Below are 27,997 nucleotides of genomic sequence, written 5' to 3' on the forward strand. Positions count from 1 at the left end.
CGGGAAAAGTTCGAATCCATGAATAGCTGCAGCCTGCATTATCGATTCGGATAACATGCGTTTCCTATAAAAGACCAGTAGATGGTAGTGTTTTACCATTTGTTTGAGCCTCAACTTGAGTCGAATAGGATGAATAGACGCGTTCAAGCACATGATCCCCACTGCACATTTTGGGAATGTTCATTCCCACCCCTGAGTAAGCTCCGGAGCCGTGAGGCTCTGCAGCTTAGTCGCTGCAACCAGAGGAATGGCTTCGAAGGGCTCCCATTGAAGGTTATGGCTCAGCAACAGCGTGCATGTGAAGCAACCGCACCGCGTTTCCCTTCCGTTTTAGACCGTCGAAACAAGGAGACATGTCCAGAGACAGCATGACGGCCGTGCGAGGAGCTCATGGTGCGAGCACCAGCACCGGCGCTGCGGCGTCGCCCAAAGAGAACGGCCACGCTCCGCCCGGCGCCCGCTTCCATCGCCCCTCTGCGGCGAACACGCCCGACGATGACAGCCCAGTGTCGGCCACCAGAGAGCTGGCGCAGACGTGGGTGCAATTCGCCAAGACCTTTGTGCTCATTTTCCCAATTTACGCCCTGGGCTACTTTGAGTTCAGCTTCAGCTGGATGTTGATCGGACTCGTGGTATATTTCTGGTGGAGGAGATATGCCGGAGGGAAGCGCAGCCGTTTGAGTCGGGCTTTGGCATTCTTGGAGCGGGAGGAGAAGAGCCTCGCGACGGGTCTTACCACCTCGGACCTCCCGCCGTGGGTAAGATGCCCCGGAACGCTGTGTTTTCCACCTGTACGACTATAACTTTGCTTGTCAGCTGACTGGAGGTGTAAAGCTGTGACTGGGGACCAGCTGTCTACGCTCACCCCCCTCACGTAAGGCAGTGACGTTAGACCTATAGTCCAAGTCTGAGCTAAATACGGCAGGGTACAATGTTGAACCAGACACCTTGTTATTTTAGGATTGAGTTTGCTCACTTTCTCTGGTTTAACCACTTTTTGTTATCCCTGTCACAGGTAGTGTCAAAGATGTTGTATCAACACAGTACCAAGCCGAGTACTGTATTGCTGATACAGTAATCATTTTCAGAGATATGGTTTAAAGGACTAAAACAGATATTGGTATTTTGGACTTTAGCCTTTTATTATTGCTGAGTTACTTTTTGTCAAAGTAGCATCAGGTAGTGATGTGTGATACTGCGAGATTTGGTATCCAAATAAATACATTGCCTGTATTGTAGATACTGCTCTCACATCAATACTGGTCTTGGTTTTGCCCCAATAAAAAAATGATTAAAAATATTTTCGGCTACGACACTTTCTGTTTTTATTGCTTTGAATAGAGTAATACCAGATGGGTACGCGGCATTATGATTTGGTATTGTCTGACACCAAGAAAATTAGGCTTTACACATTCAGGATTTTGTAGCCAATCACCAATCAGTAATTAAAAAAATAAAACGACAACTGATCATTGATCCAATCAGAAGAGGGGGCAATCTATCCCATCTATTTAACACTGTACAGACGACCCGCCGCTATTTGCCGCAATTTGGCACATGAATAGCCAAAATTCATGAATAATTGACACCCATTGAAATGCATTCAAAAAAATAACATCCAAACCCTGAAAAAAAAAAAAAAAAAACCATTCAATACATGGAAAAATAGGGGAGACCCAATACCCACACCCGGCAAAACAATATAAAAAAAAATACTATAAATTTAGAAATAATTGGACTGTACATGCTGAGAAACCTTGCATTATTAACGATGGTAGCTCAGAACAACCCTGGAGTGAAAGAGATTGTGTTTGCTGTAATATCTTATTTTGCAGATATTTTCCGATCTACGATGTCCTTGATTGAGTGGGAAATAATCTAATTATAATCGATCACCAATTTGATTTAAAATGCTAGATACAGTATTCTGGACGATATCGATGCAGCCGATCAGACATGTCTGAATTGTAAAATAAATACAATGTCAGTATTGCTGATACCAATACCACCGATATCGATGATACTGGCGTTGACCAGACCAAATGTGTTAGTATGTCATGCCACTATCTGTTACCTTGGTTAAAAAGTGACCTAAAATAGGAAGAGCAGATATACCAGAATACCAGTATACCAGTATCTGTTTTCATCACTTTTTGCAATATTGACAATATATGTTTGGTATCAAGTTGATAACGACTCATACGGTATCACATACAATCTCTGTTTTATAAATCTTGCAGTACATACAGCAGTCAATATATCAATATGTTTTGATCACTTTTTATTCAGGTATTGGCAATGAGTTTACTTTCTATCAAGTTAGTACCAAATCGTGCAGCACCGTACTCCTGTTACCCTGATAAAAAAGTAACTTATTGGGTCCATCCATTTTCAACACTGCTTATCCTGAACAAGGTCACGGGGAGTTGCTGGAGCCTATCCCAGCTGACTCCGGGCAGAATAATGACTAGACCCTGAACTGGTCGCCAGTCAGTCACAGGGCACATGTCGAGACAAACGATCATTCGCACCCACTTCCACACCATCACTGAGTGGGAAACAATCCCACGCTGCCCGTACACAAGCCCGGCGGGTGCACCACTCCACCATCAGCGACTACTTATTGGGTCACGAGGTGACATTTTGCAGTGGCTCTACCTGCACATGCACTGCTAAAATCGCACTTGGTTCAGCTTCCTCTTTTTTTTTTTTTTTTACCTCAATCGCTGCAGCTTGGGGTGCTCGTGTCTCTCACAATTCTATCCACATCCTCCTCATCCACGTTTGTTGCTGCCTTAACCCTGTCCTGACTTCTCACTTTTCGCTTTGTTGCTATTGAGCTCATAACAAGACGAGTCAATACGTCACTCTAAGTAGCTCTTCATGTTCCCGTCGCCGTTTCATCCCCGCGATAACATAAACGCCGTATAAGCACTTTGGCAGGGACTCCGGTGGGAATGACACCATGTTCTGGCTGCTTGACTGCGCGCCACAACTCACACTGCTGCATTTGGGGAGGGTGTGGTCTGTGTAATTGCAATGACTGGATGGCTCACGTTCAATCAGTCCAGTACCTCATTGACCGCTGGAGCCGATCTGGCTAAGCGTCAAAGTGGGGCGAAAGGTGTGAGAATGTCAGCAATGCTGACGACTGCAGCTCGATGGATTTGATTTGTGCTCATTAACATTAATGAACTTTTGCTGTTGTGACAGAGATATTGGTTTGATTTGAATCCATGCTGCTCCTTTGTCCTTATGACATTGGATTTTAGCGAAAAAGAAAAAGGAGCGGGTGTCCACTCCAATTGGGCTGAATTACATCTGCCGGTGCTGGGTTTATTTATGTGTTTGTTTGTGCGCAATGTTATGTCTCCAAGTTTTGATATACGGTGCTGTGCCATAGATTTCTTGTTTTCATCAGCCTTTTCCACAGAGGGTTTTTCTTGTACTTTGGTTTTAGAGAGGCAGACTCTAACCCAGCTGGTTGAACCGGACCAAGATCCTGACCCAATTCTGGGTTGGACCTTCCCGTATGTTCTGAGTATTATTTGATTCTGTCAGTTCCCTTTTTTAACAGGGCTAAGAGAAACCACCAGCAGCAGTATATCTTGATCACTAACAGGACTAGGACTAAAAAAAAAAAAAAAAACACCAATAAGATTGCATTGAAAAATAAAATACAGGCATTACCGTATTGCCACGAATATAAGACGGCCCTGATTATAAGACGACCCCCTCTTTTTCAAGACTCGAGTTTGAAAAAAGACTTTTTGAACCCCAAATTAATTTTTATACAAAAAATAATTACAGTACATCTGAAACAAATGATTATAACAATATATTTGAGAGAAAAAGTATGTTATTTTGCCTCATTCAAATCTTAATATCCGAACATTTAAATATGTAAACTAAAGTGAAATCACATTCGTAAATGAAGGGCTTCTGGTTTTTGAAATGTAAATGACATCATAACTTCTCCTCAGCTGCCGGTTAACCTGGTCGATCTTCGACCCACTTTTCTCCAGATTGTCGCTACGTTTCTCCATTTTTCTGTTATCTCTTCTATTATTTTCTTCTCTTTTCTTTCTTACCGCTATTTTTTATTTTTCTTCTTCATGCTACTGCTATTTTTATTTTTATTCTTCGTGACAGGGGTTCACTTTGGCCTGGGGAGTCAAGTTCAGCATTCGCTTCAATGAGATCTGGCGCCATCTAGTTGAGCAGCGGCAGCCAAAACGCGCCAGCGTTCAGTCAACCCGGAAGTCAGAAAGAAACCACAAGGGAGGGAGAGGGGGAGAAAAAAAAAACACACTTGAACTATCCTCATTTTGAGGATAATTTGAGTTAGGCAAAAAACTCCTGCACAAGCATATGACAGTTACAACAGGTCACAAGACATAAACAATGAAGACGGTGATACAAGGGAGTGTATGAGGGAGGGGGTGATGGTGGGGGACTAGCTTCCGTGCATACTTTCATCAGGGGAAGGTCGAGATAGCAGATGTTGTTTTGGTAGCAGGCTGCCCAAGAATTTAAGACAGCCTTGAGTCCGTGGCTTATGTCTCTTTAGTGGCGTCGATCAGCCAAATCCGTGATTTCTGTCAATATTTGAGCACGGATTCCAGTTTCTCCAAGTTCTTGACCATCTTGCAGAGACGCTCCAAAACCGCAACAGTTTGTGGTTGAGCACAGTCTGAGTTTGAGTGTTGGACATCCTCACTATGCCATTCTTAGACCAGCAGCCTCTTCACTTCCTATAGAGCCGCTCCCGTCGGTTGAATTTTGCGATAGATAAGGAAACTGCTAACACCAAACAGCAGCATACCTGTTATCGGAAGGCCGATAATGTAGATGTCATCCACATCCTCAACGGACAGTGTTGACAGGCACACCATTCTCCGCTTCCTCCAAGGATCTAGGGTGTACCCAGCAGCAAAAGTCCCCGAGGGGCAAGTAGGCTTCCCACTGCCTGCTCTTCTCATCGAGAAAATTTTGTCGATGGCATCGAGAGACCAGCCAACCAATTCCATGTTTGTTTTTAGGTTTTTTTTAGATTCAGAGTTCCCCTTCATGTTTTTTTCCAGTGACAGTGCTTTTAGTTTTTTCCGTGTTGCTTTTTTTTTCCTGTATTAACGTTTTGAATTTCACCTTTGACTGGCAATCTTTTGACATCATGGTGAGGAGCTGATGGAAGGTCAAACTCAGGAAGATTGGAAAAATAAAATAATTACTACTTCAAAATGTCGAGAGGACCCAGATGAGATGGCTCGGGCATCTGTTTAGGATGCCTCCCTGGTGAGGTGTTCCAGGCATGTCCCATCGGCAGGAGGCCCCTGGGACGACCCAGGACATGTTGGAGAGATATGTCACCCAGCTGGCCTGGGAATGCCTCGGCATTCCCCGGGAAGAGCTGGAAGAAGTGGCTGGGGAAAGGGAAGTCTTTGCCTCCCTGCTAAAGTTGCTGCCCCCGCGAACCGACCCCGGATAAGCGGCAGAAAATGGATGGATGGATGGACTTCAAAAAAAGATTTCAGGAGAATCTAAACTTGCGCTCTGAAAAATACACAATAATATAAAAATATCCAAATACAGTATTGTATTTTTTTATCATCTGTATTTTAGTTTTCAATTTAATCTTTTGTCTGAGCCATGATATATTTGCTCGATGTTATGTTCGATGCCAAAATTTAATGACCTTATCATAAATTGTTTGGCTGAAGTTTTTATGAACTTGTTATGAGTTTATTCAAGCTTGGATGCATATAATGTCTGTGTCTCTGTCCTTGGCGTTGACCTTTAAAGACATTTTACCATTTATCAGGCTTACAGCCCAACTTCGGGACTCGTCTGCTCTGTTTTCCTTGCAGGTCCACTTCCCGGACGTTGAGCGAGTGGAGTGGCTAAACAAGGTAAAAGAAGCCAGCGGCCGTCTTTTTGCATTATTCGCTTGAGTGAAGCCACGCCTGTAAAGTACATTCCAAAGCCTTTCATAAATATTCATGATCCAACTTTCATTTGGTGTGCGATTCGCAGCGGGATCCCATCCTCCCCCTATCTAATATATAGGAGTTCTGCGGCAGTTACTGTACATCGTGATGGCCTTTAAGAATACTAATTGTTCCAATGAGTTTTGCTCTCCTTAATGGCAGACCGTGAAGCAGATGTGGCCTTACATCTGCAAGTATGTGGAGAAGCTGTTCCGCGACACGGTGGAGCCTGCCGTTAAGGAGTCCAATGCCCACCTCAGCACCTTTCGCTTCAGCAGGATCGACATCGGAGACAAAGTGAGCATCCCTAATGGCAACATTCATTGTATCATTTATGCTGAGTTGTCTGTGGGCGTAAACGCCCTAGTGGTTAGCACATCGTCAAGAGGTTCTGAGTTTGAATCTCTGAGGAAGTAGACGACGCGGCTCTGTTCCTACAAACGGTGTTACCGCCAGCAGTCCAGACAGACACCAAAGTCACAGAAATGAAAAACGAAAGTTTCAGTTGTGTGTTGCGGTGTAGCCTCTTAGGGTCAACGGTGTGAAGGTTTACTCTGAGAACCTGGACCGACGACAGATTGTCATGGACCTACAAATCAGGTACGAAAATAACTGTGCTGACTTCAGTGTTTGGGACAACAAAAAAGCCCGAGTCGGCTAGCTAAGCTCACTAGGCCCGACTACAAATCAAATTTATTCCATTGGCAGAAACGTTAACAGATGGCATATTGTTCACTTGTTTGCCAGCTTTGTAGGTAACACTGAGATCGACGTGGACATCAAACGCTACTACTGCAAAGCAGGAATCAAGAGCGTTCAGGTACGTATGCGTTTGGAGCAAACTATGCCCTGTGTGTCATCTTCGGTCCATGAAAGTGTTTGGTGGCTATTGACTTTTATGTGTCTCCTCCGAGATCTATTTGTCTTGCGTCTTTCTCACCTTGGGATGTAACCAACAAAGACTCTGTAGCTCATTAGCAGCGTTGTCAGGTTAGCGTCACAATGGCGGGCACGAGAGGTATTTCGCTTAGACGGCTCAGTAAGAGAGAGAGTGGTTTGTTATTTTCTTCATTAGATCTTAATATGGCTCATTTCTTTTACACTGGGCTCCGAAGATAGCATTTTTAACAGCAAAATTGTGGTATTCATGCTAATGATATAATAGCGGTACCTTATTTCAACCAAGCTTTGACCAAGTCGTAAATGAATGACACGTTTTGATGACTTCAAAGAAACTTTTAACTACATAATATACCATGAACTCAATTTCCATATATTCAATTCTCTTAGCATGCTAGTATGGTAGCCGCAGTTCATGAAATGAAGTTTCAGTTGCCAATGTGATTGCCACATTGACGCTATGCCGCAATATTATATTAATAACATTTTTAAATTCCCAAAATAGATTAAAAAAATTAAAAAAACACGCATCTGTACTTGCCTGGTGTCAATGACAGCAGCTGGCGTCCTCGAAAGAACGAACCTTTAAATCTCCCGTAATTGTCTTAATATGTTATGAATGAGAAGGTAGAGGATGATGCCGGGATTGAGTTTCCAACCGACAGGGGGAGTGTGTGAGTGTGTGTGTGTGTGTGTGTGTGTGTGTGTGTGAGTGTGTGTGTGTGTGTGTGTGTGTGTGTGTGTGAGTGTGTGTGTGTGTGTGTGTGTGTGTGTGTGTGAGTGTGTGTGTGTGTGTGTGTGTGTGTGTGTGTGTTAACATGTTCCTGTTGTAATCCCTCAGATTCACGGCGTGTTGCGTGTGCTGATGGAGCCGTTGCTGGGCGACATGCCTCTCGTCGGAGCGCTTTCTCTCTTCTTCCTCAAGAAGCCTGTAAGTGGGATATATTATTGTGTATTTAGAGGGCCAGCAGGGTGGTTAGTGATTAACACATCTGCATCACACCTACCAGGTTCTGCGGTTGAATCCCAAACACTCCGGATTGCTTCCACTTTCCAAGAACATCCGTGTTAAGTTGATTGAAGACTCCTAATTGTCCATAAGGTTTCCTATATATGCTCTATGATTGGCTAGTGACCACTCCAGAGTGTGAAACTAGCATCAATGTCGCGGTACGTATAGTCCTTTAAGCAACGGATGTTTGAACACAAACAGTAAAGCAACACATGTAGACAATCACCAATACTCACAGCCATATATTCTTTATCCCTTCCAAAGAATGACTAATATTACTGCAGCATATTTATCTTAGAAGAGATCTCTCTTTCAGGATGTGCAAACTGCTTTATTCTTCACCTTCTACTTATCTATTTATCTTATTATTATTGTTTTTTTAAAATAAAGTGTGACACTGTAGAGTCCTATTTTTCTTAATTAAAAAAACACCACTGTATGAATAAATAATAAATACTGATTATAATAAAACAGAAATTAATATTACTTTTTAAATAATGCAATTATATATGTTGTAATATTTAAATAAAACATAATACTTAAGATTGCAAAATTTAAACATTGAAGTAAGATTAATAAATATTGTTTTTTAAAATGTCTAAAAGGTCCTTGCAAACATTTTCGGGTTGAACACCAAATCTTTCCACTTTTGGGGTGATCCACTCTCTGCATTTAATAAGAATGCGCAGGTGTCCCTAATAGAGTGTCTGGGGAGTGAATGTGACATAATTGGATGCCATGAAATACGATATTCCGGCCAAGTTTGTGTCACTGTCCCGGAGCTCATTGCAGCTTCTGTGCTGCAGTTCCTTTCATTTCTCACAGCCCCACGATCTAGTTTAATTTCTCTTTGCTCTTCCGACACACCGTTAACCACCTCGCCGGGTTATAAAAATCCACACTTTTGACCGATTTACAGCAAATGGGAGCACCCAGTGGAGCTGTATAGCAAAGCTTTTAATAGGCAGCCCTACTTAGTTGGCTTTTTCCTCACACCTGTGACTCGGAATCACTAAATTACCAAAGCTTGCTCAACACGATGCATTTCTTATCAATTCTTCGCCTGTATGCCCAGGAATGTCAGTCACGTAAAAGCAATGCGGCATGTGCTTCTTCTTTGCAGTGAGCCATAAAAGGTGTGAGTGGCAAAAGAAATTTCCAGACCTTAAGAGGTCTCGTGGATCAGTGCGGTCATTATCCACTGTAAAGAGATTTTATCGGTGTGTATGTTGACATAACGTAAAATAAATCTGAATAGAGGAAAACATATATGAGAATGGAGGTTCCACAGTCAAATGCATCTGAAGTAGGAAGCGACCCAAATGGAAAAAATGTCGCAAAAGTCAAACAAAACATCATATTTGACTTTATCTCACTGAAATTCGAAAGGATGTTAGGATGAATTCCACTTTTGCTTTTTTACATCCGCGTCCCCTTGGGCTTGCATTGCCAATGTCACGGCTCACCTGTTTTCTTGGTTTGATTGTGTTTTGTTCGCAATGCGAGCCCGAGGGCAGTTGAGATGTGAATTTCATCTGACAGGACGGGGCGGGCGTTAGGTGTTATTGGCCAAAATAGATGCCCCCTGAGATGGATACTGCAGTGGCAGCAGATATTGAGGATGGGGAGTGTAGGGTGGGTTCATAAAGCAAATCATGCAAAGTTGGTTCAAGTGTGAAGACTTTATTGGCAACATTTCGTATGTATGTCTCCATCAGTGTTATCTTCTCAACAAGCGCCACCCTAGAGGACCTTTATCAATTGCATTTTGCTCATCATAGCCTTGCATTCAATATGTTAATGAAACCCCAGGGAGGGCTGCTACAGCTGTTATTAATAATTTAAGCAGATGTTCCCACATGAGAATGTGTGCCCACTGCCCCACTTGTGGCTCTGGCTCATACACTTTAGCCAAAGGAGATCGCAGCAGAGTTGTAAACACTCACTGGATGCTTCATTCGGGACATCATGGCAGTTGAGTAGGAAATGCAAACGCGTGTTACTGTGATGCGGCCCGGTGGTCCAGTGGTTAGAGCGTCGACCTCACAGTGCAGAGGTGCAGGGTCCGATCCCGGCTCCGGCCTTCCTGTGTGGAGTTTGCATGTTCTCACCGTGCCTGCGTGGGTTTTCTCCGGGTACTCCAGTTTCCTCCCACATTCCAAAAACATGCATGGCAGGCAGATTGAACACTCATTTTGTCCCTCGGTGTGAGTGTGAGCATGGATGGTTATTCGTCTATGCGTGCCCTGCGATTGGCTGGCAACCAGTTCAGGGTGTCCCCCGCCAACTGCCCTAGGACGGCTGGGATAGGCTCCAGCACGCCCCGCGACCCTTGTGAGGATAAAGAAGAAAATGGATGGATGAATGGATGTTGCTGTGATGCCTTGAGATTCAAGTTTCAATTCATTCTGTCATTATATTTCGAACTCAAAATAGTCCCCATTGAAATGAATGGAAATGTCCATCACAGTGGCAGGCCTGCCAACAGCAAAAATCCAACCTCCATCCACCCATCCATTTTCTGCTCTGCTTATCCTCACAAGGATTTCGGAGGTGTGCTGGAGCCTATCCCAGCTGTCTTCGGGACACCCTGAACTGGTTGTCAGCCAATCGCAGGGCACACATAGACATACAACCATGCATGTTTTTGGAATGTGGGAGGAAACTGGAGTACCCGGAGAAAACCCACGCATGCACGGGGAAGAACATGCAAACTCCATACAGGAAGGCCGCAGCGGGAATTGAAACCTGCACCTCTGTGAGGCCGACACGCTAACCAGTCGACCACTGGGCCGCCACCTCCTCCTCCACCAAAAAAACAACAACAAAATTGTGATTCAAACAAAAAAATAGCACTTTATATTGGACTTCATAAAAAAGGTGAGTGTGAAGCGATTGGGATGAAAATCAGCACCTCTAAAATCTGAGACCATGGTCCTCAGTTAGAAAAAGGGTGGAGTGCCCTCTCCAGGTCTGGTATGAGATTCTGCGCCACGGAGAGGAGTTTGAGTACCTTAAGGTCCTGTTCACAGGTGAGAGCAGAATGGAGCATGAGATCGATAGGCTGATCGGCTGTGATGCGGACTCCGTATCGGTTTCTCGCAGGGTGTTCGGGCTCCCCCTTAGAGCTTTAGAGAAGCTCGGTCATCCGAGAGAGACTCAAGAGTTGAGCCACTGCTTCCTGGTGAGGTGTTCTAGGCACATCCCATCAGGAGGAGGCCGCCCAGAGATGACCCGGGACATGCTGGAGGGACTACGTCTCCCAGCTGGCCTGCGAACGAATACCTTGGGATCAACACTTGCGTTTGGATGGCTTTTCGATGAATTGAGCAGGGCTGAAAAAAATCTGACTCGTGGCCATGAATAATAAATGCATGCAGTCAATGATCCGTCGCAGCTAACTATCCACGTAAGCCTTGATTTATCGATTCGCGTTCCGCTTTTCATTATACGGCAAATCCACAGGGCTTGTTGGTCAGTGTGGAGTCAAGTTGTGAATGGAAATGTGCGATTCAATTAAAACACCCTCTCGTCTGCTCTTTATCGCAGCTTCTCGACGTCAACTGGACGGGCCTAACCAACGTACTGGACATTCCTGGGCTCACGTAAGTCAGTTTGCTTGTCACCTAAGATCAGCGAAATGAAAGTTTGTTTTTTTTCTCCCTTTTTTCAAGTGAGATAATAGCTGCTCAGAGTCTCCCCTTCTGCGGTTGGGAAATTACAAGCTAATGAGCAAATCAGTGGATGTCAATTAAGGAGTCTAATGCAGTTACTCGTTAAGGGAAGGAAAATGAAAAACCTGCCTTTGCAGTCCAAAACACACACAAAAAAAAAAAAAAAACTTCAAGAATCTTATTTCTCAGAAAGGCGGTGTGAACCTACTTAACCTTATTACATGGATAGAATATTGCACGCATATTTCCCACTCCTTGCGGTCAGATTTATTGAATGAGATTTCGTAAATTTGCTGTAAAAAGGCTCTTAAAAACTTGGGCTTGCATCAACCTGAAGCTGTCTTGTTTTTACCACGAGACAGGGGCCCCATTTTAGTCTCCAGAAAGCCCACTGAAGGCCGTACACTAAATATATGAAACAATCTGAAAAAGAAACCAACAAATGCTTGTTAGGTATTACAATATGTCACTTCAATGTTTTTTTCTTTTTCCCTAGCAGTTCCAATAAGCTTTTTCTTTTGGAGTCATAGATTGTACTGTCCTCATGGCTAGTTGTGGGAAGTAACAAAGTACAAATATTTAGTTATTGTAATTAAATAGATTTTTCAGATACCGGTATGTGTATTTATTTTACTGATTTATTCTTATTATTATTATTTTTTTTTTACAATTACTCCCTACAATTAAAAACAGATATCAAAGTGTATTTTTTTTTGTTTGTTTATGTTAATTTTTTTTTTGTTGCTTTTACTCAACTGCATGAGCCAAATCGGTATATTTTGAGTATCGGTAATAGAACTTTTGGCATCTCTGAGAATGGGAGACATGTTGGCACAAAAGTACTTGCTGCCCTTTTGTGATGTCCTTTGTGAGGGTTAAAAAGATCAACGTAGCTTGTGCAATACAATACTTGTGTGTGTGTGTGTGTGTGTGTGTGTGTGTGTGTGTATGTGTGCGTGGTTGTTGTGGTGGAGGGGCGGTCACGTGAAAGGAGGTGTTGGCCGGTGAAGGAGAGGTCGCGGTGATGAAATCAGATCGACAGCATCAGCTGGCTGCGCCGCACGTGGTCGCAATGTTATTGTGCAACACGTGTTCAGTTAATAACGTAGCAATGTCTTTATTACCGCGGCGGTCCAGTTGTTTTGACAGAGGGAGATGGCCCACCATGGGGTGCTTTTTGTGGTGAGATTTGATAGTGAAATAATTTCATTCTGCATATATTTTTTTCTTCAATGGCGTAAATGAATTAAATAAACACAATACATGATAAAAAAATAAACAGATAATCAATCTCAAAATATACACAGAATTTCAGAACGAATCCAAAATTAAAAAAAAAAAAAAAATATATATATATATATATATATATATATATATAAAATAATGAAATAGCTGCAAGCCTTATCCAAGAGAATGATCTGCTGTTGCTAGGCGGAATTCGTGACAAACCCCGCAAGAAAATCACCAGTTGCCAGTCACCTTTGCCCTGCCGTTACCTTGGCAACAGATGGGCGGAAAACGGTCGTTGTAACTAAATGGACTCAATTGATATTCCAAACCTTTGTGTTTCTGATGTTACTTAGTTGTGAGTAAAGGCTAACTGTTGACATTTACGTAGTTTGACATTTAGACCTTTGCTTATTGATCAAATCAATCAGAGGCATGGGACATTTTAAAGGTCAATACAGTATTTGGATGAGCAACCAGTTTGCTCTTTTAAGAGAAGAAAAAGAAGTCAGCTAATGCTACCCCTCTTTGCTTGATCTGACTGCGCTTTTTCTTGCATTTGCTCATCCAGCAGATTTCATCATAAAGTGTTGTACATATTGGCTACGTTTAATCCTTTCAGGCACCCTGTAACCTAATAGCTGATAAGTTGTCCACTGTAGTAACCGCTATCCCTGAAAGGGATTAACCCTTGCTTAGAAGTGTGCTTGGAATGGCAAATTGTCCAATCACTGTCTGGGAACCAAAGCTCTTTTCTTTTTTTTTTCATAGCCTCTAGAGCATTTTTGAGCGAGCAATTAATTGCAGTCAAGCTGTGCCGCTAAGATGGCGCGACCCTCGAAGCCGCATCGAATCTGTCCTGACTGATAGGGAATACAATACAATACAATACAGCTTTATTTATATCGAGCCTTCACGACCGCTGTAGCTTTAACAAAGCCATTAGAACTGGTCACAAACACGGACATGAAACATATAAATCCAAATGGCATTATAAAACAAGAAATGAAAAACAAAAGTTATGAAGACAATCGATTCAACAAAAAGGCACACAAACTTTGCGGGCTCACATCCACAAGGGGCGAAATATCCTTCGAAGTCTTGCTTGTCTCCTCCTTCCTTCGTTTAGTCATTAGTCAACAACGCCTTTGGTATTCTCTTTGTTTCATCATGGCTGCAGAGAGCTCACAAAGTAGTTGTCTATTTCAGTGTGTGTTGGCGACTTCACATGTCAATTAGTGTTGGGCAGAAGCCATTTAGGTTATATATATATTGATCCCTGCCAATAATCACCACTAGATAGCAAAGGAACACTAACAGGGAAACAACTCAATGGGGAATAGAAAGAGAGTGATAGGCTCTTTATAATAGGCGCATCGGATTATAGGGCGCACTGTTGCCTTTTGAGAAAATCGGATGCTTTTCGGCGCGCCTTATAGTGCGGAAAATATGGTATTCCCAAATTTGATTATTATGTACTCAGTTTATGCATGATGCTGAATTGCGAAGAATTTGACTTTTGGTCATTGCGCAGACACCCTGTTGAGAGCAGTTTGTTCCTTCTTTTTCCTCAAAATTGGTAAAGCGTATCCTGGTGAAAACAGTATCTATGGATTTTGAAAGGTCTTGGTTGCACCCGACTGACACGTCATTTGGCACACATGTCCATCATGACAGGACAACCAAACATGAAAATAGGACCTATGCTGTGAAACACACAGCCGATCAGCCATTTCAGTTTGAAGACATTTTTTTTCAGGGTTATGATCCCTTGCAGATGGAAAATTGTCGGCTAGAGCCCTCGTGCCCGACCTAAAATGAGATTAGAGGAAAATATTCATAACCCAGGGGGTGTGCTTCTTCCCCGTCTTGTTGATAAATGATGCAAGACCTTCTGTTTGTATTGCTTTCCTCTCAGCGGCCTTTCTGACAGTCTGATTCAAGATATCATCTCGTCCTATCTGGTCTTACCTAACCGGATAACCATCCCGCTGGTTGGAGACGCGGAACTCGCCCAGCTTCGCTTCCCCATGCCGAAGGTACTGGAGGAATGTCGTCGGACTCCTTGGACTGTGTGTGAATTGGTGCTTGGTTATGCAGTCTGGTGACTAGTTTTCATAAATGGCCGACCATCACTGGTTTTGCTGTAATTCCAAATTTGAATTGCCGGTGAACGGCAATGCAACATCACAGATTTTATAATTTGATAAGCAGAAAGCAAAGCGTGGAGAGCCCCTGTAGCGAGTGAATGAATGAGTGAATTGATCATTAGCAGCAGTCTGTTTCCGATTTTTTCGAGATTTTTTTCTTCCTTGACAATCATGCCATGTTTTTGTGGTTAAAAAAAAAAAAAACATTGTGAGTGGAGCCTTGAAACGTGACACACGGTTGCAATGATTCCATTCATCTATCATGTGTTTATCACACCTTCGAAGGGAGTGCTTCGGATTCACTTTTTGGAAGCCCAGGATCTGGAGGGGAAGGATAAATTCCTGGGCGGGCTCATCAAGGGCAAGTCGGACCCATACGGCATCCTGCAGATTGGCAATCAACTCTTCCAGAGCAAGACCATCAAGGAGACCCTCCACCCCAAATGGAACGAAGTTTACGAGGTGACAAGTTGCAGAGTTGCGTTTTTTTATGAAAGGTGCTCGTCGACCGTTTGCCGATAGTAAACAGTAATTGTTCTCGTCAGGCTTTGGTTTACGAGCACTCGGGTCAGCATCTCGAGATCGAGTTGTTCGACGAGGATCCCGACAAAGATGATTTCCTGGGAAGGTGCGTTTCGTCTCGTTTATCACGTCATCACGTTTGTCAATTATCGCTGGCGTGCTGCGGCCAGTGGCAAAAACTGATTTTCTGTCAAATTTTCATCATCCATTTGTCTGGTGTACATGCTTAAGATTTGATAGCAAAATCTGTTGTGGAAATAACCAAACGAACTGTAAAGTGGCCCTTTCAAACCAAAATGAAGACTGACTGAAGACACTTGATAACTTCTCTTTTTTTTTTTTTTTTGGTCTCCCGCAGTCTGTTGATCGATATGACTGAACTCCACAAAGAACAGAAGGTGGACGAGGTGAGCGTCTGCTTTTGGTTTCCTTCTTCCCCTCCTTTCAGTTTCACTCCATGCGCTTTGATATCTTTTCAGGATCAGTTTCACAACATCAGCAAATGTGTCGAGATACCCCGCTCGTGTGTGTGTGTGTGTGTGTGTGTGTGTGTGTGTGTGTGTGTGTGTGTTTGTCTGTTTGTTGAGTGAGCATTAATGGACAGCCAGTCAGCTTTGAATAGACCAGAGGGAATAATGGAGCAGAGGCAGCTAAATCCACCTACAGTCTGCTTTTTTTTTTTTTTTTGACTCCACTGTTTAGCCTGGAACCATCACAATGAAAAATGCCTGAGCTGAGTTCTGGCAGAAATGGCTAAGTTGAATTGTGAAAGAAAACGCTCAATTTATTTCGGACATTAACCGCACTTGATGTAGCGCGGCTAATCGTACCCTTCTGAACTAGGACTTTTTTTTTATACGTTTGGATTGCCGGAACTATTGTCTAAATTTAGTTCCAGTGTAGGTTATCAAGGCCAAAAGAAGACCCTGCTTGAGGATAATCCTCTTGAGAGGTCTTTCCAGAAATCTTTGGGGTGGGATATTTGTGCTCCAAGAACTACACATACCAAGAAGTACAAGTGATCCTCTCGTAAGAAAATGCAGATTTTTGAAATATTGGAAAAATATCTCTGGGAATGTTCTGGGCTTCGGTTCCTTTTCTATTATAAAATAGAATGTAAAGAATGAAACAGGTTATGCATCACCCGTTTAGGTAAATTGACCACCACTAAATACTACATAAAAGACATCCATGAAAAAGACGCTCACAACAGCCCAATTAGCTGCAAGAATATTTATCATTTTTTGCAGAGGATAAAGAATATATTCCTCCGAGTAGTGTGTGTTGCTGCATCGTTTCTGTTCAAAGCTGTGGCTTGATTATTTTTGTGCTTTCCGCAATGCTTCAAAAGATTCATCCGGACCAAGACATTTTGAGAGAGACCCTCTGAGAGATTCTTTGAATTTTGGGTAGGAGTTAAGTTTAGCCTGGGTTGTTAGCGGGAGTGACGGAGAGTCTTGGCTGAATGTGTTTGTGAAGTCAAACGACTTGTTTGATCCCAAAGATGTTTTTGTGCCTCGGCAGTGGTTCGACCTCGAGGAGGCGCCAACCGGGAAGCTCCACTTGAAACTGGAGTGGCTGTCTCTGCTATCCACGTCGGAGAAGTTGGAGCAGGTACGTGACCATCTGGGGCCGTTCATTTCTCAACGTTTGATCCGGCCTTGTCTCGGATCGATCAGGTGCTGCGCAGCGTGCGAGCAGATAGGAGCCTGGCCAATGACGGCCTGTCGTCGGCACTGCTGGTCGTCTATTTGGATTCGGCGAAGAACCTGCCGGTAAGAAAAGTCATACATAAACACACCAGTTGAGTAGACGATGCCCACTTGTTCAAATACAAGGCATGGGTTAGTGTTACCACAAGGCTTAAGTTTCCTCTAGAGTTTGCTGGTTGTGTTCTTTGGTTTCCATGACGACTGAACTCCACGTGAACCCTCGTGACGCAATCCCCTCTCCCGTTTTTTGACTATCGGCATCTTAATCGTCTGGATGTACTTTTGCTTCAAGGCGACCCTTTCAAAACAGATTGAAGATCAAATTTTTGTTTCCTTCTCGCTGAGCCAGCATTTGAAATGCTTGAGCACCGTTTAAAAAAAAACAAAAATCCCAAATCAACCATAAATGGTGAACAGTCACATTCGGGCATATTTTATAGGTTTTTTTTTCTTTTTTTTTTTTTTAATTTCAGTGGTAAACCACAGAGGAGAAAAATAATACAAATTGAATTTCGTGCCACAAATTACTGCAAGATCACTTGAGCCTAATTTGGGGTTAACGGGAGCCACTTTAAATGGTGGTGAGCTGCGTGTTGATTCCCATTCAACAGTAATTACCAATGGGATCCTCAGTTAAAAGTAGGGTGTGCACAGTTGTGCAACCACATTGTCTCAGTTGTTTGGATATTTTATTTATAGAATTATACAGGTTATAGGTCATGAAAAAAAAATTGAAATGATATTACCTTTTTGCATGACAAAAGCCTGGCATTTGAACAAGGGTGTGTAGACTTTTTATCCCAACTGAATTTGTATATATTTTTTTGAAGTCAAACCTCTTCATCCTCATTGCCTTTCCTCCTCTCCTCCCTCCCAAGAGCATCTTCAGCGGCAGCTTAGGTTGCGGTAATTTAAGCGAGAGGCGAGCATCTGGCCTGGTGTTTTGCGAGAGCAACAGCTCGCAGTATCGCACCATCGGCGTGAGTGGTTGAGCATGTCGGTTGTGTTTTGGAGGCACGGCCTGCTGACTAACCGGTTGGCTTGGAGTGACCATAAACAGTCGGCATTAATACTGATGGTAAAATAACAAGAAGAGTGAGAATCCATTCATCCATCCATTTTCTGCTTTATCCTCACAAGGGTCACGGGGCATGATGGAGCCTATCCCAGGCGTCCTCGGGCAGTTGGCGGGGGACACCCTGAACTGGTTGCCAGCCAATCGCAGGGCACACATAGACGAATAACCATCCATGCTCACACTCACACCTAGGGACAATTCAGAGTGTTCAATCAGCCTGCCATGCATGTTTTTTGGAATGTGGGAGGAAACCAGAGTACCCGGAGAAAACCCACGCAGGCCCGGTGCGAACATGCAAACTCCACACAGGGAGGCCGGAGCTGGAATCAAACCTCTGCACTGTGAGGTCGCCGCGCTAACCACTGGATCACCGGGCTGGCTTCTTTCTTATTCAGTGATGAATAAACTTTTTGTACAAAGTGCAACCTAAAAAGTTTTTTTTTTTTTACAGAGAAAAAAGAAGAAGAAAAAAAAACACTTGTTACTTTGGTTCATTGGGTTTTTTCAGGACTTCATTTGTGTTTTAGATTTAGTTTGGGCGTCAAGTGGTTAGCGCGTAGACCTCACAGCGCAGAGGTCGTAGGTTCGATCCTCCCTGTGTGGAGTTTGCATGTTCTCCCCGGGCCTGCGTGGGTTTTCTCCGGATACTCCGATTTCCTCCCACATTCCAAAAACATGCATGGAAGGCTGATTGAACACTCACAAATTGTCCCTAGGTGTGAGTGTGAGCGCGGAAGGTTGTTCATCTCTGTGTGCCCTGCGATTGGCTGGCAACCGGTTCAGGGTGTCCCCCGCCAACTGCCCGAAGACGGCTGGGCTGGGCTCCAGCACCCCTTGTGATGCTTGTGAGGATAAAGTGGATCAAAAAATGGATGGATGGCTGGATGTATGGATTTAGTTTGTCCACTGTACCCCTTTTTTTAAGACATTTTTGTTCAGTACGCCCTGGTTCTCCTGCCTCCCTGCATTTTTTTGCGTGTCCACTACCATCACGTACACATGACAACATGCAAGTATATTGAATTTAAAAGTTAAATCTGAATCGTGACGAGCCATGATTCTTTCGGGTGCCACTAGAGGGAGTCCAAGAAGCAAACTTTTATAATCACCTTTACATTCCTATTTTTGGAATGTGCAATGAAAGCCGCAGCCGAGATTGGAACTCTCGCTTTGACTCAGAGACAGACATGCCAACTGCTTGGATCCTCATGTTGCCAGACTGAAACATTGGAAGTGCAGAATAGAATTAGCTATAGTTAGTGTCACAATGCGGACGTTGTGCTTTGACTTTCAATGAAGGATCCCTGTTATATTTTTTTATTTTATGACTGTATTACTTGTCAAGGCTGATTTATAACAGGAAAGAGCCAGTGGACACGTCGTTAGACTGGCTGTCAGAAAGACAAGCTTGTCTAAAAACGGCCCCCCCCGGTACTGCCCCCACGATTCATATCGCTCATCTCTTCCTCTTTGGCTCGAAAAGAACAACCTGTCCGATTTCACCTGTGACGGGTTGAAGCAGGTCTTTAAGGTCTTGAAGGTAACGTGGACATGACACCGCGGGGCCCGCGCGCTGCTGCACTGTGTTGAGGAGTTGTGATATGCATGCGTGATGTCATCTTGCATGCTTTCGTAGTTTTACGCACTCGCGTGGTTAGCACGCAACTTTTGTTTGCATTGTTTTCAATTTAGTTGACTCACCACACTAAATTGTAACGCTTTGATCCTTGGTTTGGCAGTGATCAGTATTTTCTTCAGGTATCTTCAAGAATAGGATTGTCACAACATCGTGATTGTCCTCTTAAAGAATTTGAAATGGAATGGATTGTCAAAAGAATTTCAATGGCCAAATATTGAAGGGAATATTTTGTGAGAGTGCAAATATTGACCGGTTAAACATCTTAATTTTTATAATGAAGCGAGACATGATGAATTATATATTTTAAAAGAAACTGATCAACTTGAAAACATGTTACTTCATATCCAAATATTTTCCCCAAAATTATTGTGCATATGCGCTGTGTATATTTTCCAAATTATTATTTTTTAAAAATTCAGCCTTAAAAATTGTACATTACAATCCTGCATAGTTTTACGTTCTAAACGTTTAAAGACTGTATTGAAAAATGTTTTTAATGGTATTAATATTTTTCAATAAAATCAAATCAAAATGTTTGAAAATATTCAACTCAATATTTTTAAATAAATTCTACATTTTTCATTGTGTTGCCCAGTATTTTTGAATTATGACCTGTATAGGGTTAACGCCATTACTTAACTCCACAGCAGTATGTCCCTTAGCTTTTTGTGCATTATCATTTACAGTAAGATAAGGTAGAATATATAATGCGTAGGGCTGGTTGAGCATCTATTATTTATGGGAAACCTCTCAGATCTTGCATGAAAATAGGGGACTGTCGTCTTGCATGTGTAATGGCGGGTGGTTATTCGTAAGAAATACAATCGCAGATTTGCAGCATGAACGTCTCGATATCGATTTCCTCTCTTCTCATAGTCGGCAAAGAAGAGCAGCAGCAGCGAGCCGAGCCCTTTTGTCCAATTAACCGTCGGGCACAAGACGCAAGAGAGCAAGGTGGGTCTCGCCTCCTTGATTATGTTTTATGTATGTATGCTCGAGCGCATGTTGGAGTTTTGCAACAGCTCGGGCGGCATCGTTGATCCAATTGATGACCGAAACAAAAAAATGTGTTTTACGCCATGCCCGCTTGATGTCTTCACTTTCCACCCTGTAATATCTGCGAGGTTGTGTGGATTTATAAGGTGGGGCCAGGCCTGGTGAGTGACGTGGGAGTCAGCGAATGAGAGTTTAGAGTTGGCTATTGTAAACTCAGGTTAGCGTCTGGCTATCAACTGTTAGCCAGTCTGCATGTTGAGTGTTTCATTACACAATGGTACCTCTACTTACGAACGTCTCTTCATACAAAATGTTCAAGTTACGAAACGCCTCAACAGGAAATTATTGCCTCTTGTTACGAAATACATTTCAAGATAAGAAAGGTAAAAATACAGGATGGGCTGCTATTTGCAGCTCAGAGTTTCCTGGACACAACATACTTATAGTTGCTCTGTCATTGGCTGTTACCGAGCATCATCCTAGCGTTCTATTGGCTAAGAGGGACCTCCACCGCATGTGTCTTTGTCCGATGGTTTTACGTAAATGTGATTCACCCAGAAAAAGTGTTCATCAGTTGGGCGATCGCTCGCTATGCTCAGGTTTGCCTTGGACATTTTCGAAGGATTGTTAAAAGCCGACAAAAGCAAACTTCCTTGGATCAGTTCTTTACAAAACGCCAGTATATTTTGTATATTTTGATGCATTTTTATGTTTTCGAAAACATTTATGTCTGAATTTTGGGGGGCCTAGGAACGGATTAGGGCATTTACATGGAAAACGCGTCTCAACTTACAAAATGTTCTAGTTAACAAATTTCTTGTCTGAGTTGTTATTATTGTGAAGGCAGTTTTCAAAGTGTGGATCTACTTAGATTGTGCAGATTCACCTGATAAAGTTTTAATGAAGCTTTTCTAATTAACTGTGACAACTCTACATCAGCACTCTCATTCGCTGCACTTTTGAAGAAAAAAAACTTCCTGCCTGTTCTGAAAGGTCCGCTACAAGACCAAGGAGCCTTTATGGGAGGATTCCTTCTCATTTCTGGTCCACAATCCCAGGAGGCAGGAGCTAGAGGTGGAGGTATGAGACAGATTTGGGGTTTTATACCTTTGCACCAACTTTTGAATGAAATTCTCTGATGTCGTCTCCCTGATTCCCTGCGCAGGTGAAAGACGACAAGAGCAAGTGCACCTTGGGTAATCTGACCGTACCTCTGAGCGGCCTTCTGGCCGAAGAGGACATGACGCTGACGCAATGCTTCCCGCTCAAGAACTCCGGTCCCAGCTCCAGCATCAGATTTAAAATGGCCTTGCGGGTAAAACTGGTCCAGTACACGTACATTTGAAACCAACTATAGTCTCTAAAACAAGACTGTGAGGGTGGAGGGAGCGGCATTTTGAGAACTTTAATATGCATGTCGACATATTTTGAAAATACAGCCACGTAGCCTGCCCACTGTTATTTAGCAACGTGAAAATAGGTAGCCATGTCTGTCACAAGTAGAACAACAAATAAGTTTGTAGAACCCATCCCTGAAAATACATAGAATGTCTGCCATTTTGTTTTGGAGTGGCCATTTTAGGTTAACCCTAACCCTTTTATGTCCTCTTTTAACCTCGAAGATGTGATACTCCTTTAACATTTATAACCACTCACTGTCATGTTAATTCAAAATCCTTCACAGGTGATTGCAAATGATTTACCTTTCACGATGCCAACAGAAAACCAATTCATGTACTGTTTAGGGGGCGGAAATGCCGTCCTGCGCAGCCACACATATCGCACATACCAAAAACCGCCACTGTTTTTGAGGGAATTTTGGTCAATTTCGGGTTACCTCGAGCATAATGTCAAAGTTGAATTAGCATTTGGGGGTTTGGTGATAAAAAGGGGGGAAGGGGGTGAGGTCCCTTGTTCGTTGTTGCTTGCGGCTTCAATTTGTTTTTCGAACTCTTGCGGGGAATGTATCTTACCCACGGGTCATAGTTTGCCTGGCCTCGCCACATGAACATAGCAGGTTTTTTTGTCTTCATACTTCAAAACAATAAATCATGACTGTCAGGGTCCTTTTTCTTGCTCTTGAGGGGCTTGAGTACATACAGTGCATACTATCTGAAGGATGGGAAAAGAATGGCCTGTTCCCTATTTTAATCCAAGTCACCATGAATTTATACTATCAAAAGTCCGTTGAGATTTTTTGCCTTTATTTTGCCATCTGCTTCCGCCAAATTACCGGTAATTAAAATCTTGACACTTATTTGCTGAAAAATTGACCTATTCACTGTTTCTGTGCTCTTTCTTTAATGCCCTAAGACAGCGGTCCCCAACCTTTTTTGCCCCACGGACCAGTTTAATGTCAGACAATATTTTCAGGGACCGGCCTGAAGGCGGATAAATACAACAAAATAATATGATATGACCTGCATGAAAAGTGTGGTATTTTCTAAACATAATAATAAACCCGAATCATGACACGAGGAAAGTCCTATCTGGCCGCAACGCTCAATGGTAATGTTTAAATGTGCCTTCAAAATAAGATACAAAGTGTATGAAAAATACAACTCACCATCCCGGCATATATTGCAATGTGTGCTTGGTGCATGGGAATCTCCCTTTGTAATAAATCCGTATTGTAAGTAATAATAACAATACATTTTATTTATAAGCGCCTTTCAAGACACCCAAGGACACTTTACAATAACAAAAAACACAAAACAATACGGGTTGAGCAGCGGCAGCCAAAACGCGCCAGCGTTCACTCAACCCGGAAGTCAGAAAGAAACCTCAAGGGAGGGAGAGGGGGAGAAAAAAAAAACACGCTCGAACTATCCTCATTTTGAGGATAATTTGAGTTAGGCAAAAAAATTCCTGCACAAGCATATGACAGTTACAACAGGTCACAAGACATAAACAATGAAGACGGTGATACAAGGGAGTGTATGAAGGAGGGGGTGATGGTGGGGGACTAGCTTCCGTGCATACTTTCATCAGGGGAAGGTCGAGATAGCAGATGTTGTTTTGGTAGCAGGCTGCCCAAGAATTTAAGACAGCCTTGAGTCCGTGGCTTATGTCTCTTTAATGGCGTCGATCAGCCAAATCCGTGATTTCTGTTCTTATTTCCCTCGAAAAATCAGCAGTTACACATGAAGGCAGCGCTGTGAAGATCATTTTGTGACATTTTATGGATTTTTTTAACATTCCTGAACAAAAACATAATGACAATTAATTCACAGTTTGTCATTGCAACCTTCTTAAAAATACCATAATATTTCTTCCGAGGGGCAAGTAGGCTTCCCACTGCCTGCTCTTCTCATCGAGAAAATTTTGTCGATGGCATCGAGAGACCGTGATACTGTCTATTAAATGTAGCCTTCTTTTTCTTGAAAGTCGTCGGCTCCTCTTCTGTCTCCTGGCTGGGCCTTTTCCCCTTTCCAAAGATGTTTGTTTTGTAATCATTTTGCTCGCTTCTGGGTTTCATTTTAGCGGTTACCTATCACGTGATTGAGAAGCGTGCCTTGACCTGCGTCAAGAGTGAAACACTGCAGACAGATGTAACAGAGAATCCGGTAATTTTTCAAAATAAAACATCTTTCAGAAATAAATAAAACGGAAGTAATGTAAGTTCTTTATTATTTCTGTGCGGCCCGGCACCAAATCACCCACGGACCGGTACTGGTCCACGGCCCGTTGCTTGGGGACCACTGACCTAAGATGCCACAATAGTGTAAAGGCACCAAATCCATGACTGAATAGGAAAGTAGTATTTGGTGTCCAGGAAGTGTGTTGAAGTGACTGAGAGATCAAGATTTTTATGGCAGGGCAGAGCTAAAAGCTACGAAGAGTCTTCTGCTCCGTTGAGTGGCTATTAAAAAGTCTACGTAAGGCTAATGTCGTAAGATCAATTTAAAATGACTAATTCAACTGTTTTGGGATCATAATTGGTGATGTATTTGTGGTTCAAACTACTAATACAGTTAATTCTACACGTTTTGGATGAGGTTTGACGGTGACTTGCGTTTTTCACTATTAGCAACATGAACAGTAGTGCTGTTTGAAGGAATGAGTCATTGTACTGCTCCCGGCCTTTCCACCGCATAATTACACATGAGACCAAAAGAAATATATTGAAATGCATTGTTGGGAGTCATGAAATTGCCCTTTCATGAGTGTAAAACAATCTATTTCATATTGAATGACTCAATACTCTCATGTGTCATTATCTCTGCATTAGGTCCTATCACTGGAGAAGCAGGTCTCGTCAGACCAACCTTCTTCAGTCCGGATCCGAAAGTCCAGCTTACCACAACCGGCCGCCTCGACCAGAGCGTCCACCTCCGACTCGCCGCCGCCTCATTCGCCCACCGCGCCCCCTCTTTTACTCACCCCGCCTCCTCTTCCGCCCCCGCCCGCACATGCCTCCTCTTTTACGCTGCATCACCGGGACGGCGAGCCGTACGCCTCCAGCCCGCTGCGCAGTGTCTCCAGCATATGCGTCGGTATCTCGGCCTCCCAGAAGCACCTAGCCCACAACGAGTCCACGCCCAGCCTGGCCTCGGACATCTCGCTGCCTTTCGCCACCCTGGAGCTTCAACAGAGGCTTCGACAGCTGCACAAGTAAAATCACTCATCGATAATTTATGGTTCAATTTCCTGTTTATTGACCTTTTGCTATATTGCCAACAACTCTCTTGACTTTATTTCAACGCGGTTATTACCTCCACCGTTGACATTTTCCACGAGCAGGTTTATGCATCAGTTGAGCCCAATTTATTCATTTTTGTCATAGACCGAAAACATTTGTTTTATAGATGCAGAAGTGGTTATATGCACACTAGATGAAGGCCTTGGCTGTGGTCTGATTGACTGACTGAATGTCTGATGTGCTTACAGTGGCTCGACCCCGAGCCAATTCCCCCTGGGTGAGGTCCACCTGACCGTTCGACATAGCGCCCAACGCAACAAGCTCATCGTGGTGGTTCACGCGTGTCGGTAAGCTTGCAAAGTGACAGAAAATGCTTAACATTTGACTGTATACATTTTCTAAGTACGTCCCATTTGTTCCTCTCATTGGGTGTGGCATCCGCTAATAATTTATCGTTCACACAATGATAACTGGTGAGCCCATAAGCCCACAAAACTCGGCGTGGAGCTTTTACTGGATGTCACACTTTCACACAAGGTTGCACATTTTCAATCGTGGACGCAGCACTTCATACACTAAACTCTGTGTATGTGGCCTATGGACACATCACAAAACACAGCTTTTGTCTGGTGTGTGTTTTCCTAGAAATTTGATAGCCTTCTCAAAAGATGCCTCGGACCCCTTTATCCGCCTCTACCTGCTGCCTGACAAGAGCCGCACGGGCAGGAGGAAGACGGCCACCGTGAAAAAGAGCCTCAACCCTGTTTACGATCAGACGTGAGTTTCGCATATCAGAACCATGTGGCGCATTAGCTTGTTTACACCAGTTTGTTTTGGGGAGATTGAAAGTGCAATACATTTGTGCCTCGATGTTGTTCGTGTAGTGCAAACGCGTTTGTATGCGTACTTGCAGATTTGAATTCAGCGTGTCAATCGTGGAGCTCCACAGGAGAACTCTGGACGTCGCTGTAAAGAATGGCGGAAACATCTTGTCCAAACACAAAGGCCTATTGGGAAAAGTAATGCACATTTCCTCTCTTGTATGTGTGTGTCTGTTTATTTTTTCGAGTAGGAATTTGAATAATTTCCAGTCTGCAATGTAAAACTTAACCTTGTACAATTGTAGGTGCTGGTCGATTTGAGTGGAGAAGATATAGCGAAAGGATGGACGCAATGGTAAAATTGCATTGAGTTGTATATTTTAAAATTGCATTTTATTATTTGATCTTGTATGATTTGTTAATGGGCAATGTCAGTTTTACTGTCGAAACACCACATATACACATTAGAAAGGTAAGCCTACAACAAAACATTCAACAAAAACAACAACAAAAAATAGTACAGGAAAAATATTAAGTGGTATTAAAAAAAGTGATGTGAATTAAATTTTGTAAAAAAAAAAATCTATTTTTGAATGCATTTTTATGTGTTATATTTCATTTTGGGTCAAAGCACCCTCTTTAAAGCACATACAGGATTTGATAGCAAATAAAATGTTTGCATGACAACAATTTTGTTTTCTTGTCAAAATCAGGAGAACAAATGATCATTTTTATCTTGTAGGTATGAGCTGAGCGAAGATGGTTCGTCTTCACAAAGGAGCATCCAAGACACATTTACATAGTGACCCTAATTGTAACCATTTTATTTCTGTACTGTACATTTTTGTCATATAGAATCATTTCAGCATGCATTTTCACTTTCTGACTCTGGTCGGTGCATCCAAATATTGTAACATATTGTTAACTTAATGAAAGGTCTTGTCGCTGTCTGTGGTGTTGCTCGTACATAACTTAGCAGGGCATTAAAAAAAAAAAAAAAAAAAAAAAGACAAAATTCTTACCAAAGCAGCGGAATGAGCCCGTAAGTGGGCAGTTGTTTGTATTTTGTCCTGCAGTGGATGTTTTGACTTTTGTCATGTACTGTATATATTTATTTTGATTTCATCTATGGAATGCACATCAAACTGAATGCTTTGTGTATTTTTTTAGGTGGACTTTGTGCAATATTGTTTCGGACATGCATGGTCTCCACGGCAAGAACCTTTTGTGGGCATTTTATAGGGCTGCAAATGATGTAGAAAAAAATATATATACTTGAATTTAGGGTTTGTTGGGTATTCAGACCAGATGTGAGCCAAGAAACCAGACAAGAGACAACTGTTCACGTGTGTTTTTTGTTTTGTTTTGTTTTCTTTTTTGGGGTGGCGTTGTTGCAGGGCTTCCAAGAAAATGAAGCTTTGTATATGTTGTTGTTTTGGGGGTTATTTTTGCGATGCAGTTTTAACTGTTTGTGCTTGTTGGAGCTTTTTAATCTATCCCGTGCCTTAAAAAAAATTAAAAACCTCACCGCCGTGTAATTCTTGCCTTCTCAAAGTTATTGATTTCGGATGACGTGTGGCTTTTTGATGAATAAATGGTTCCTTTGTGAAAATGGTGTGATTTATTTTTTGAGAAAA

General features: G+C 42.7%; 1 protein-coding gene across 4 annotated transcripts; it reads left to right on the top strand.

Annotated features, from left to right (window-relative positions):
* Positions 1-65: 65 nt before the first annotated feature.
* Positions 66-27,972, top strand: esyt2b (extended synaptotagmin-like protein 2b). 4 transcript variants are annotated; one of them, XM_019876069.1, is made up of 23 exons: positions 66-758; positions 5,868-5,909; positions 6,150-6,284; positions 6,511-6,587; positions 6,735-6,807; positions 7,729-7,818; positions 11,449-11,504; positions 14,719-14,839; positions 15,236-15,412; positions 15,496-15,578; positions 15,831-15,879; positions 16,997-17,086; positions 17,152-17,247; positions 18,063-18,164; positions 20,778-20,855; positions 21,891-21,977; positions 22,063-22,212; positions 25,129-25,511; positions 25,788-25,886; positions 26,185-26,316; positions 26,453-26,558; positions 26,666-26,715; positions 27,103-27,972. In XM_019876069.1, exons 1-23 carry the CDS (start codon positions 354-356, stop codon positions 27,161-27,163), a joined length of 2,742 nt encoding a protein of 913 aa, XP_019731628.1. In that variant the 5' UTR covers positions 66-353; the 3' UTR covers positions 27,164-27,972. The 4 variants fall into 4 exon arrangements, with proteins under 4 accessions (XP_019731628.1, XP_019731629.1, XP_019731630.1 ...); XM_019876070.1 differs by lacking the exon at positions 18,063-18,164 and adding an exon at positions 19,746-19,802 and having other exon boundaries at positions 67-758; XM_019876072.1 differs by having other exon boundaries at positions 647-874.
* The last annotated feature ends 25 nt before the right edge of the window (positions 27,973-27,997 follow it).

This window comes from Hippocampus comes, unplaced genomic scaffold (genome assembly GCF_001891065.2).
Source record: "Hippocampus comes isolate QL1 unplaced genomic scaffold, H_comes_QL1_v1.1 scaffold60, whole genome shotgun sequence".
NCBI lineage: Eukaryota > Metazoa > Chordata > Actinopteri > Syngnathiformes > Syngnathidae > Hippocampus > Hippocampus comes.

Excerpts from the sequence above, each read along its gene's own strand:
- esyt2b (XM_019876069.1), top strand. The coding sequence starts at position 354 with ATGTCCAGAGACAGCATGACGGCCGTGCGAGGAGCTCATGGTGCGAGC. Across the intron at positions 7,819-11,448 it reads TCTTCTTCCTCAAGAAGCCT|CTTCTCGACGTCAACTGGAC; the intron begins GTAAGTGGGATA and ends TCTTTATCGCAG. Across the intron at positions 22,213-25,128 it reads GATTTAAAATGGCCTTGCGG|GTCCTATCACTGGAGAAGCA; the intron begins GTAAAACTGGTC and ends TCTCTGCATTAG.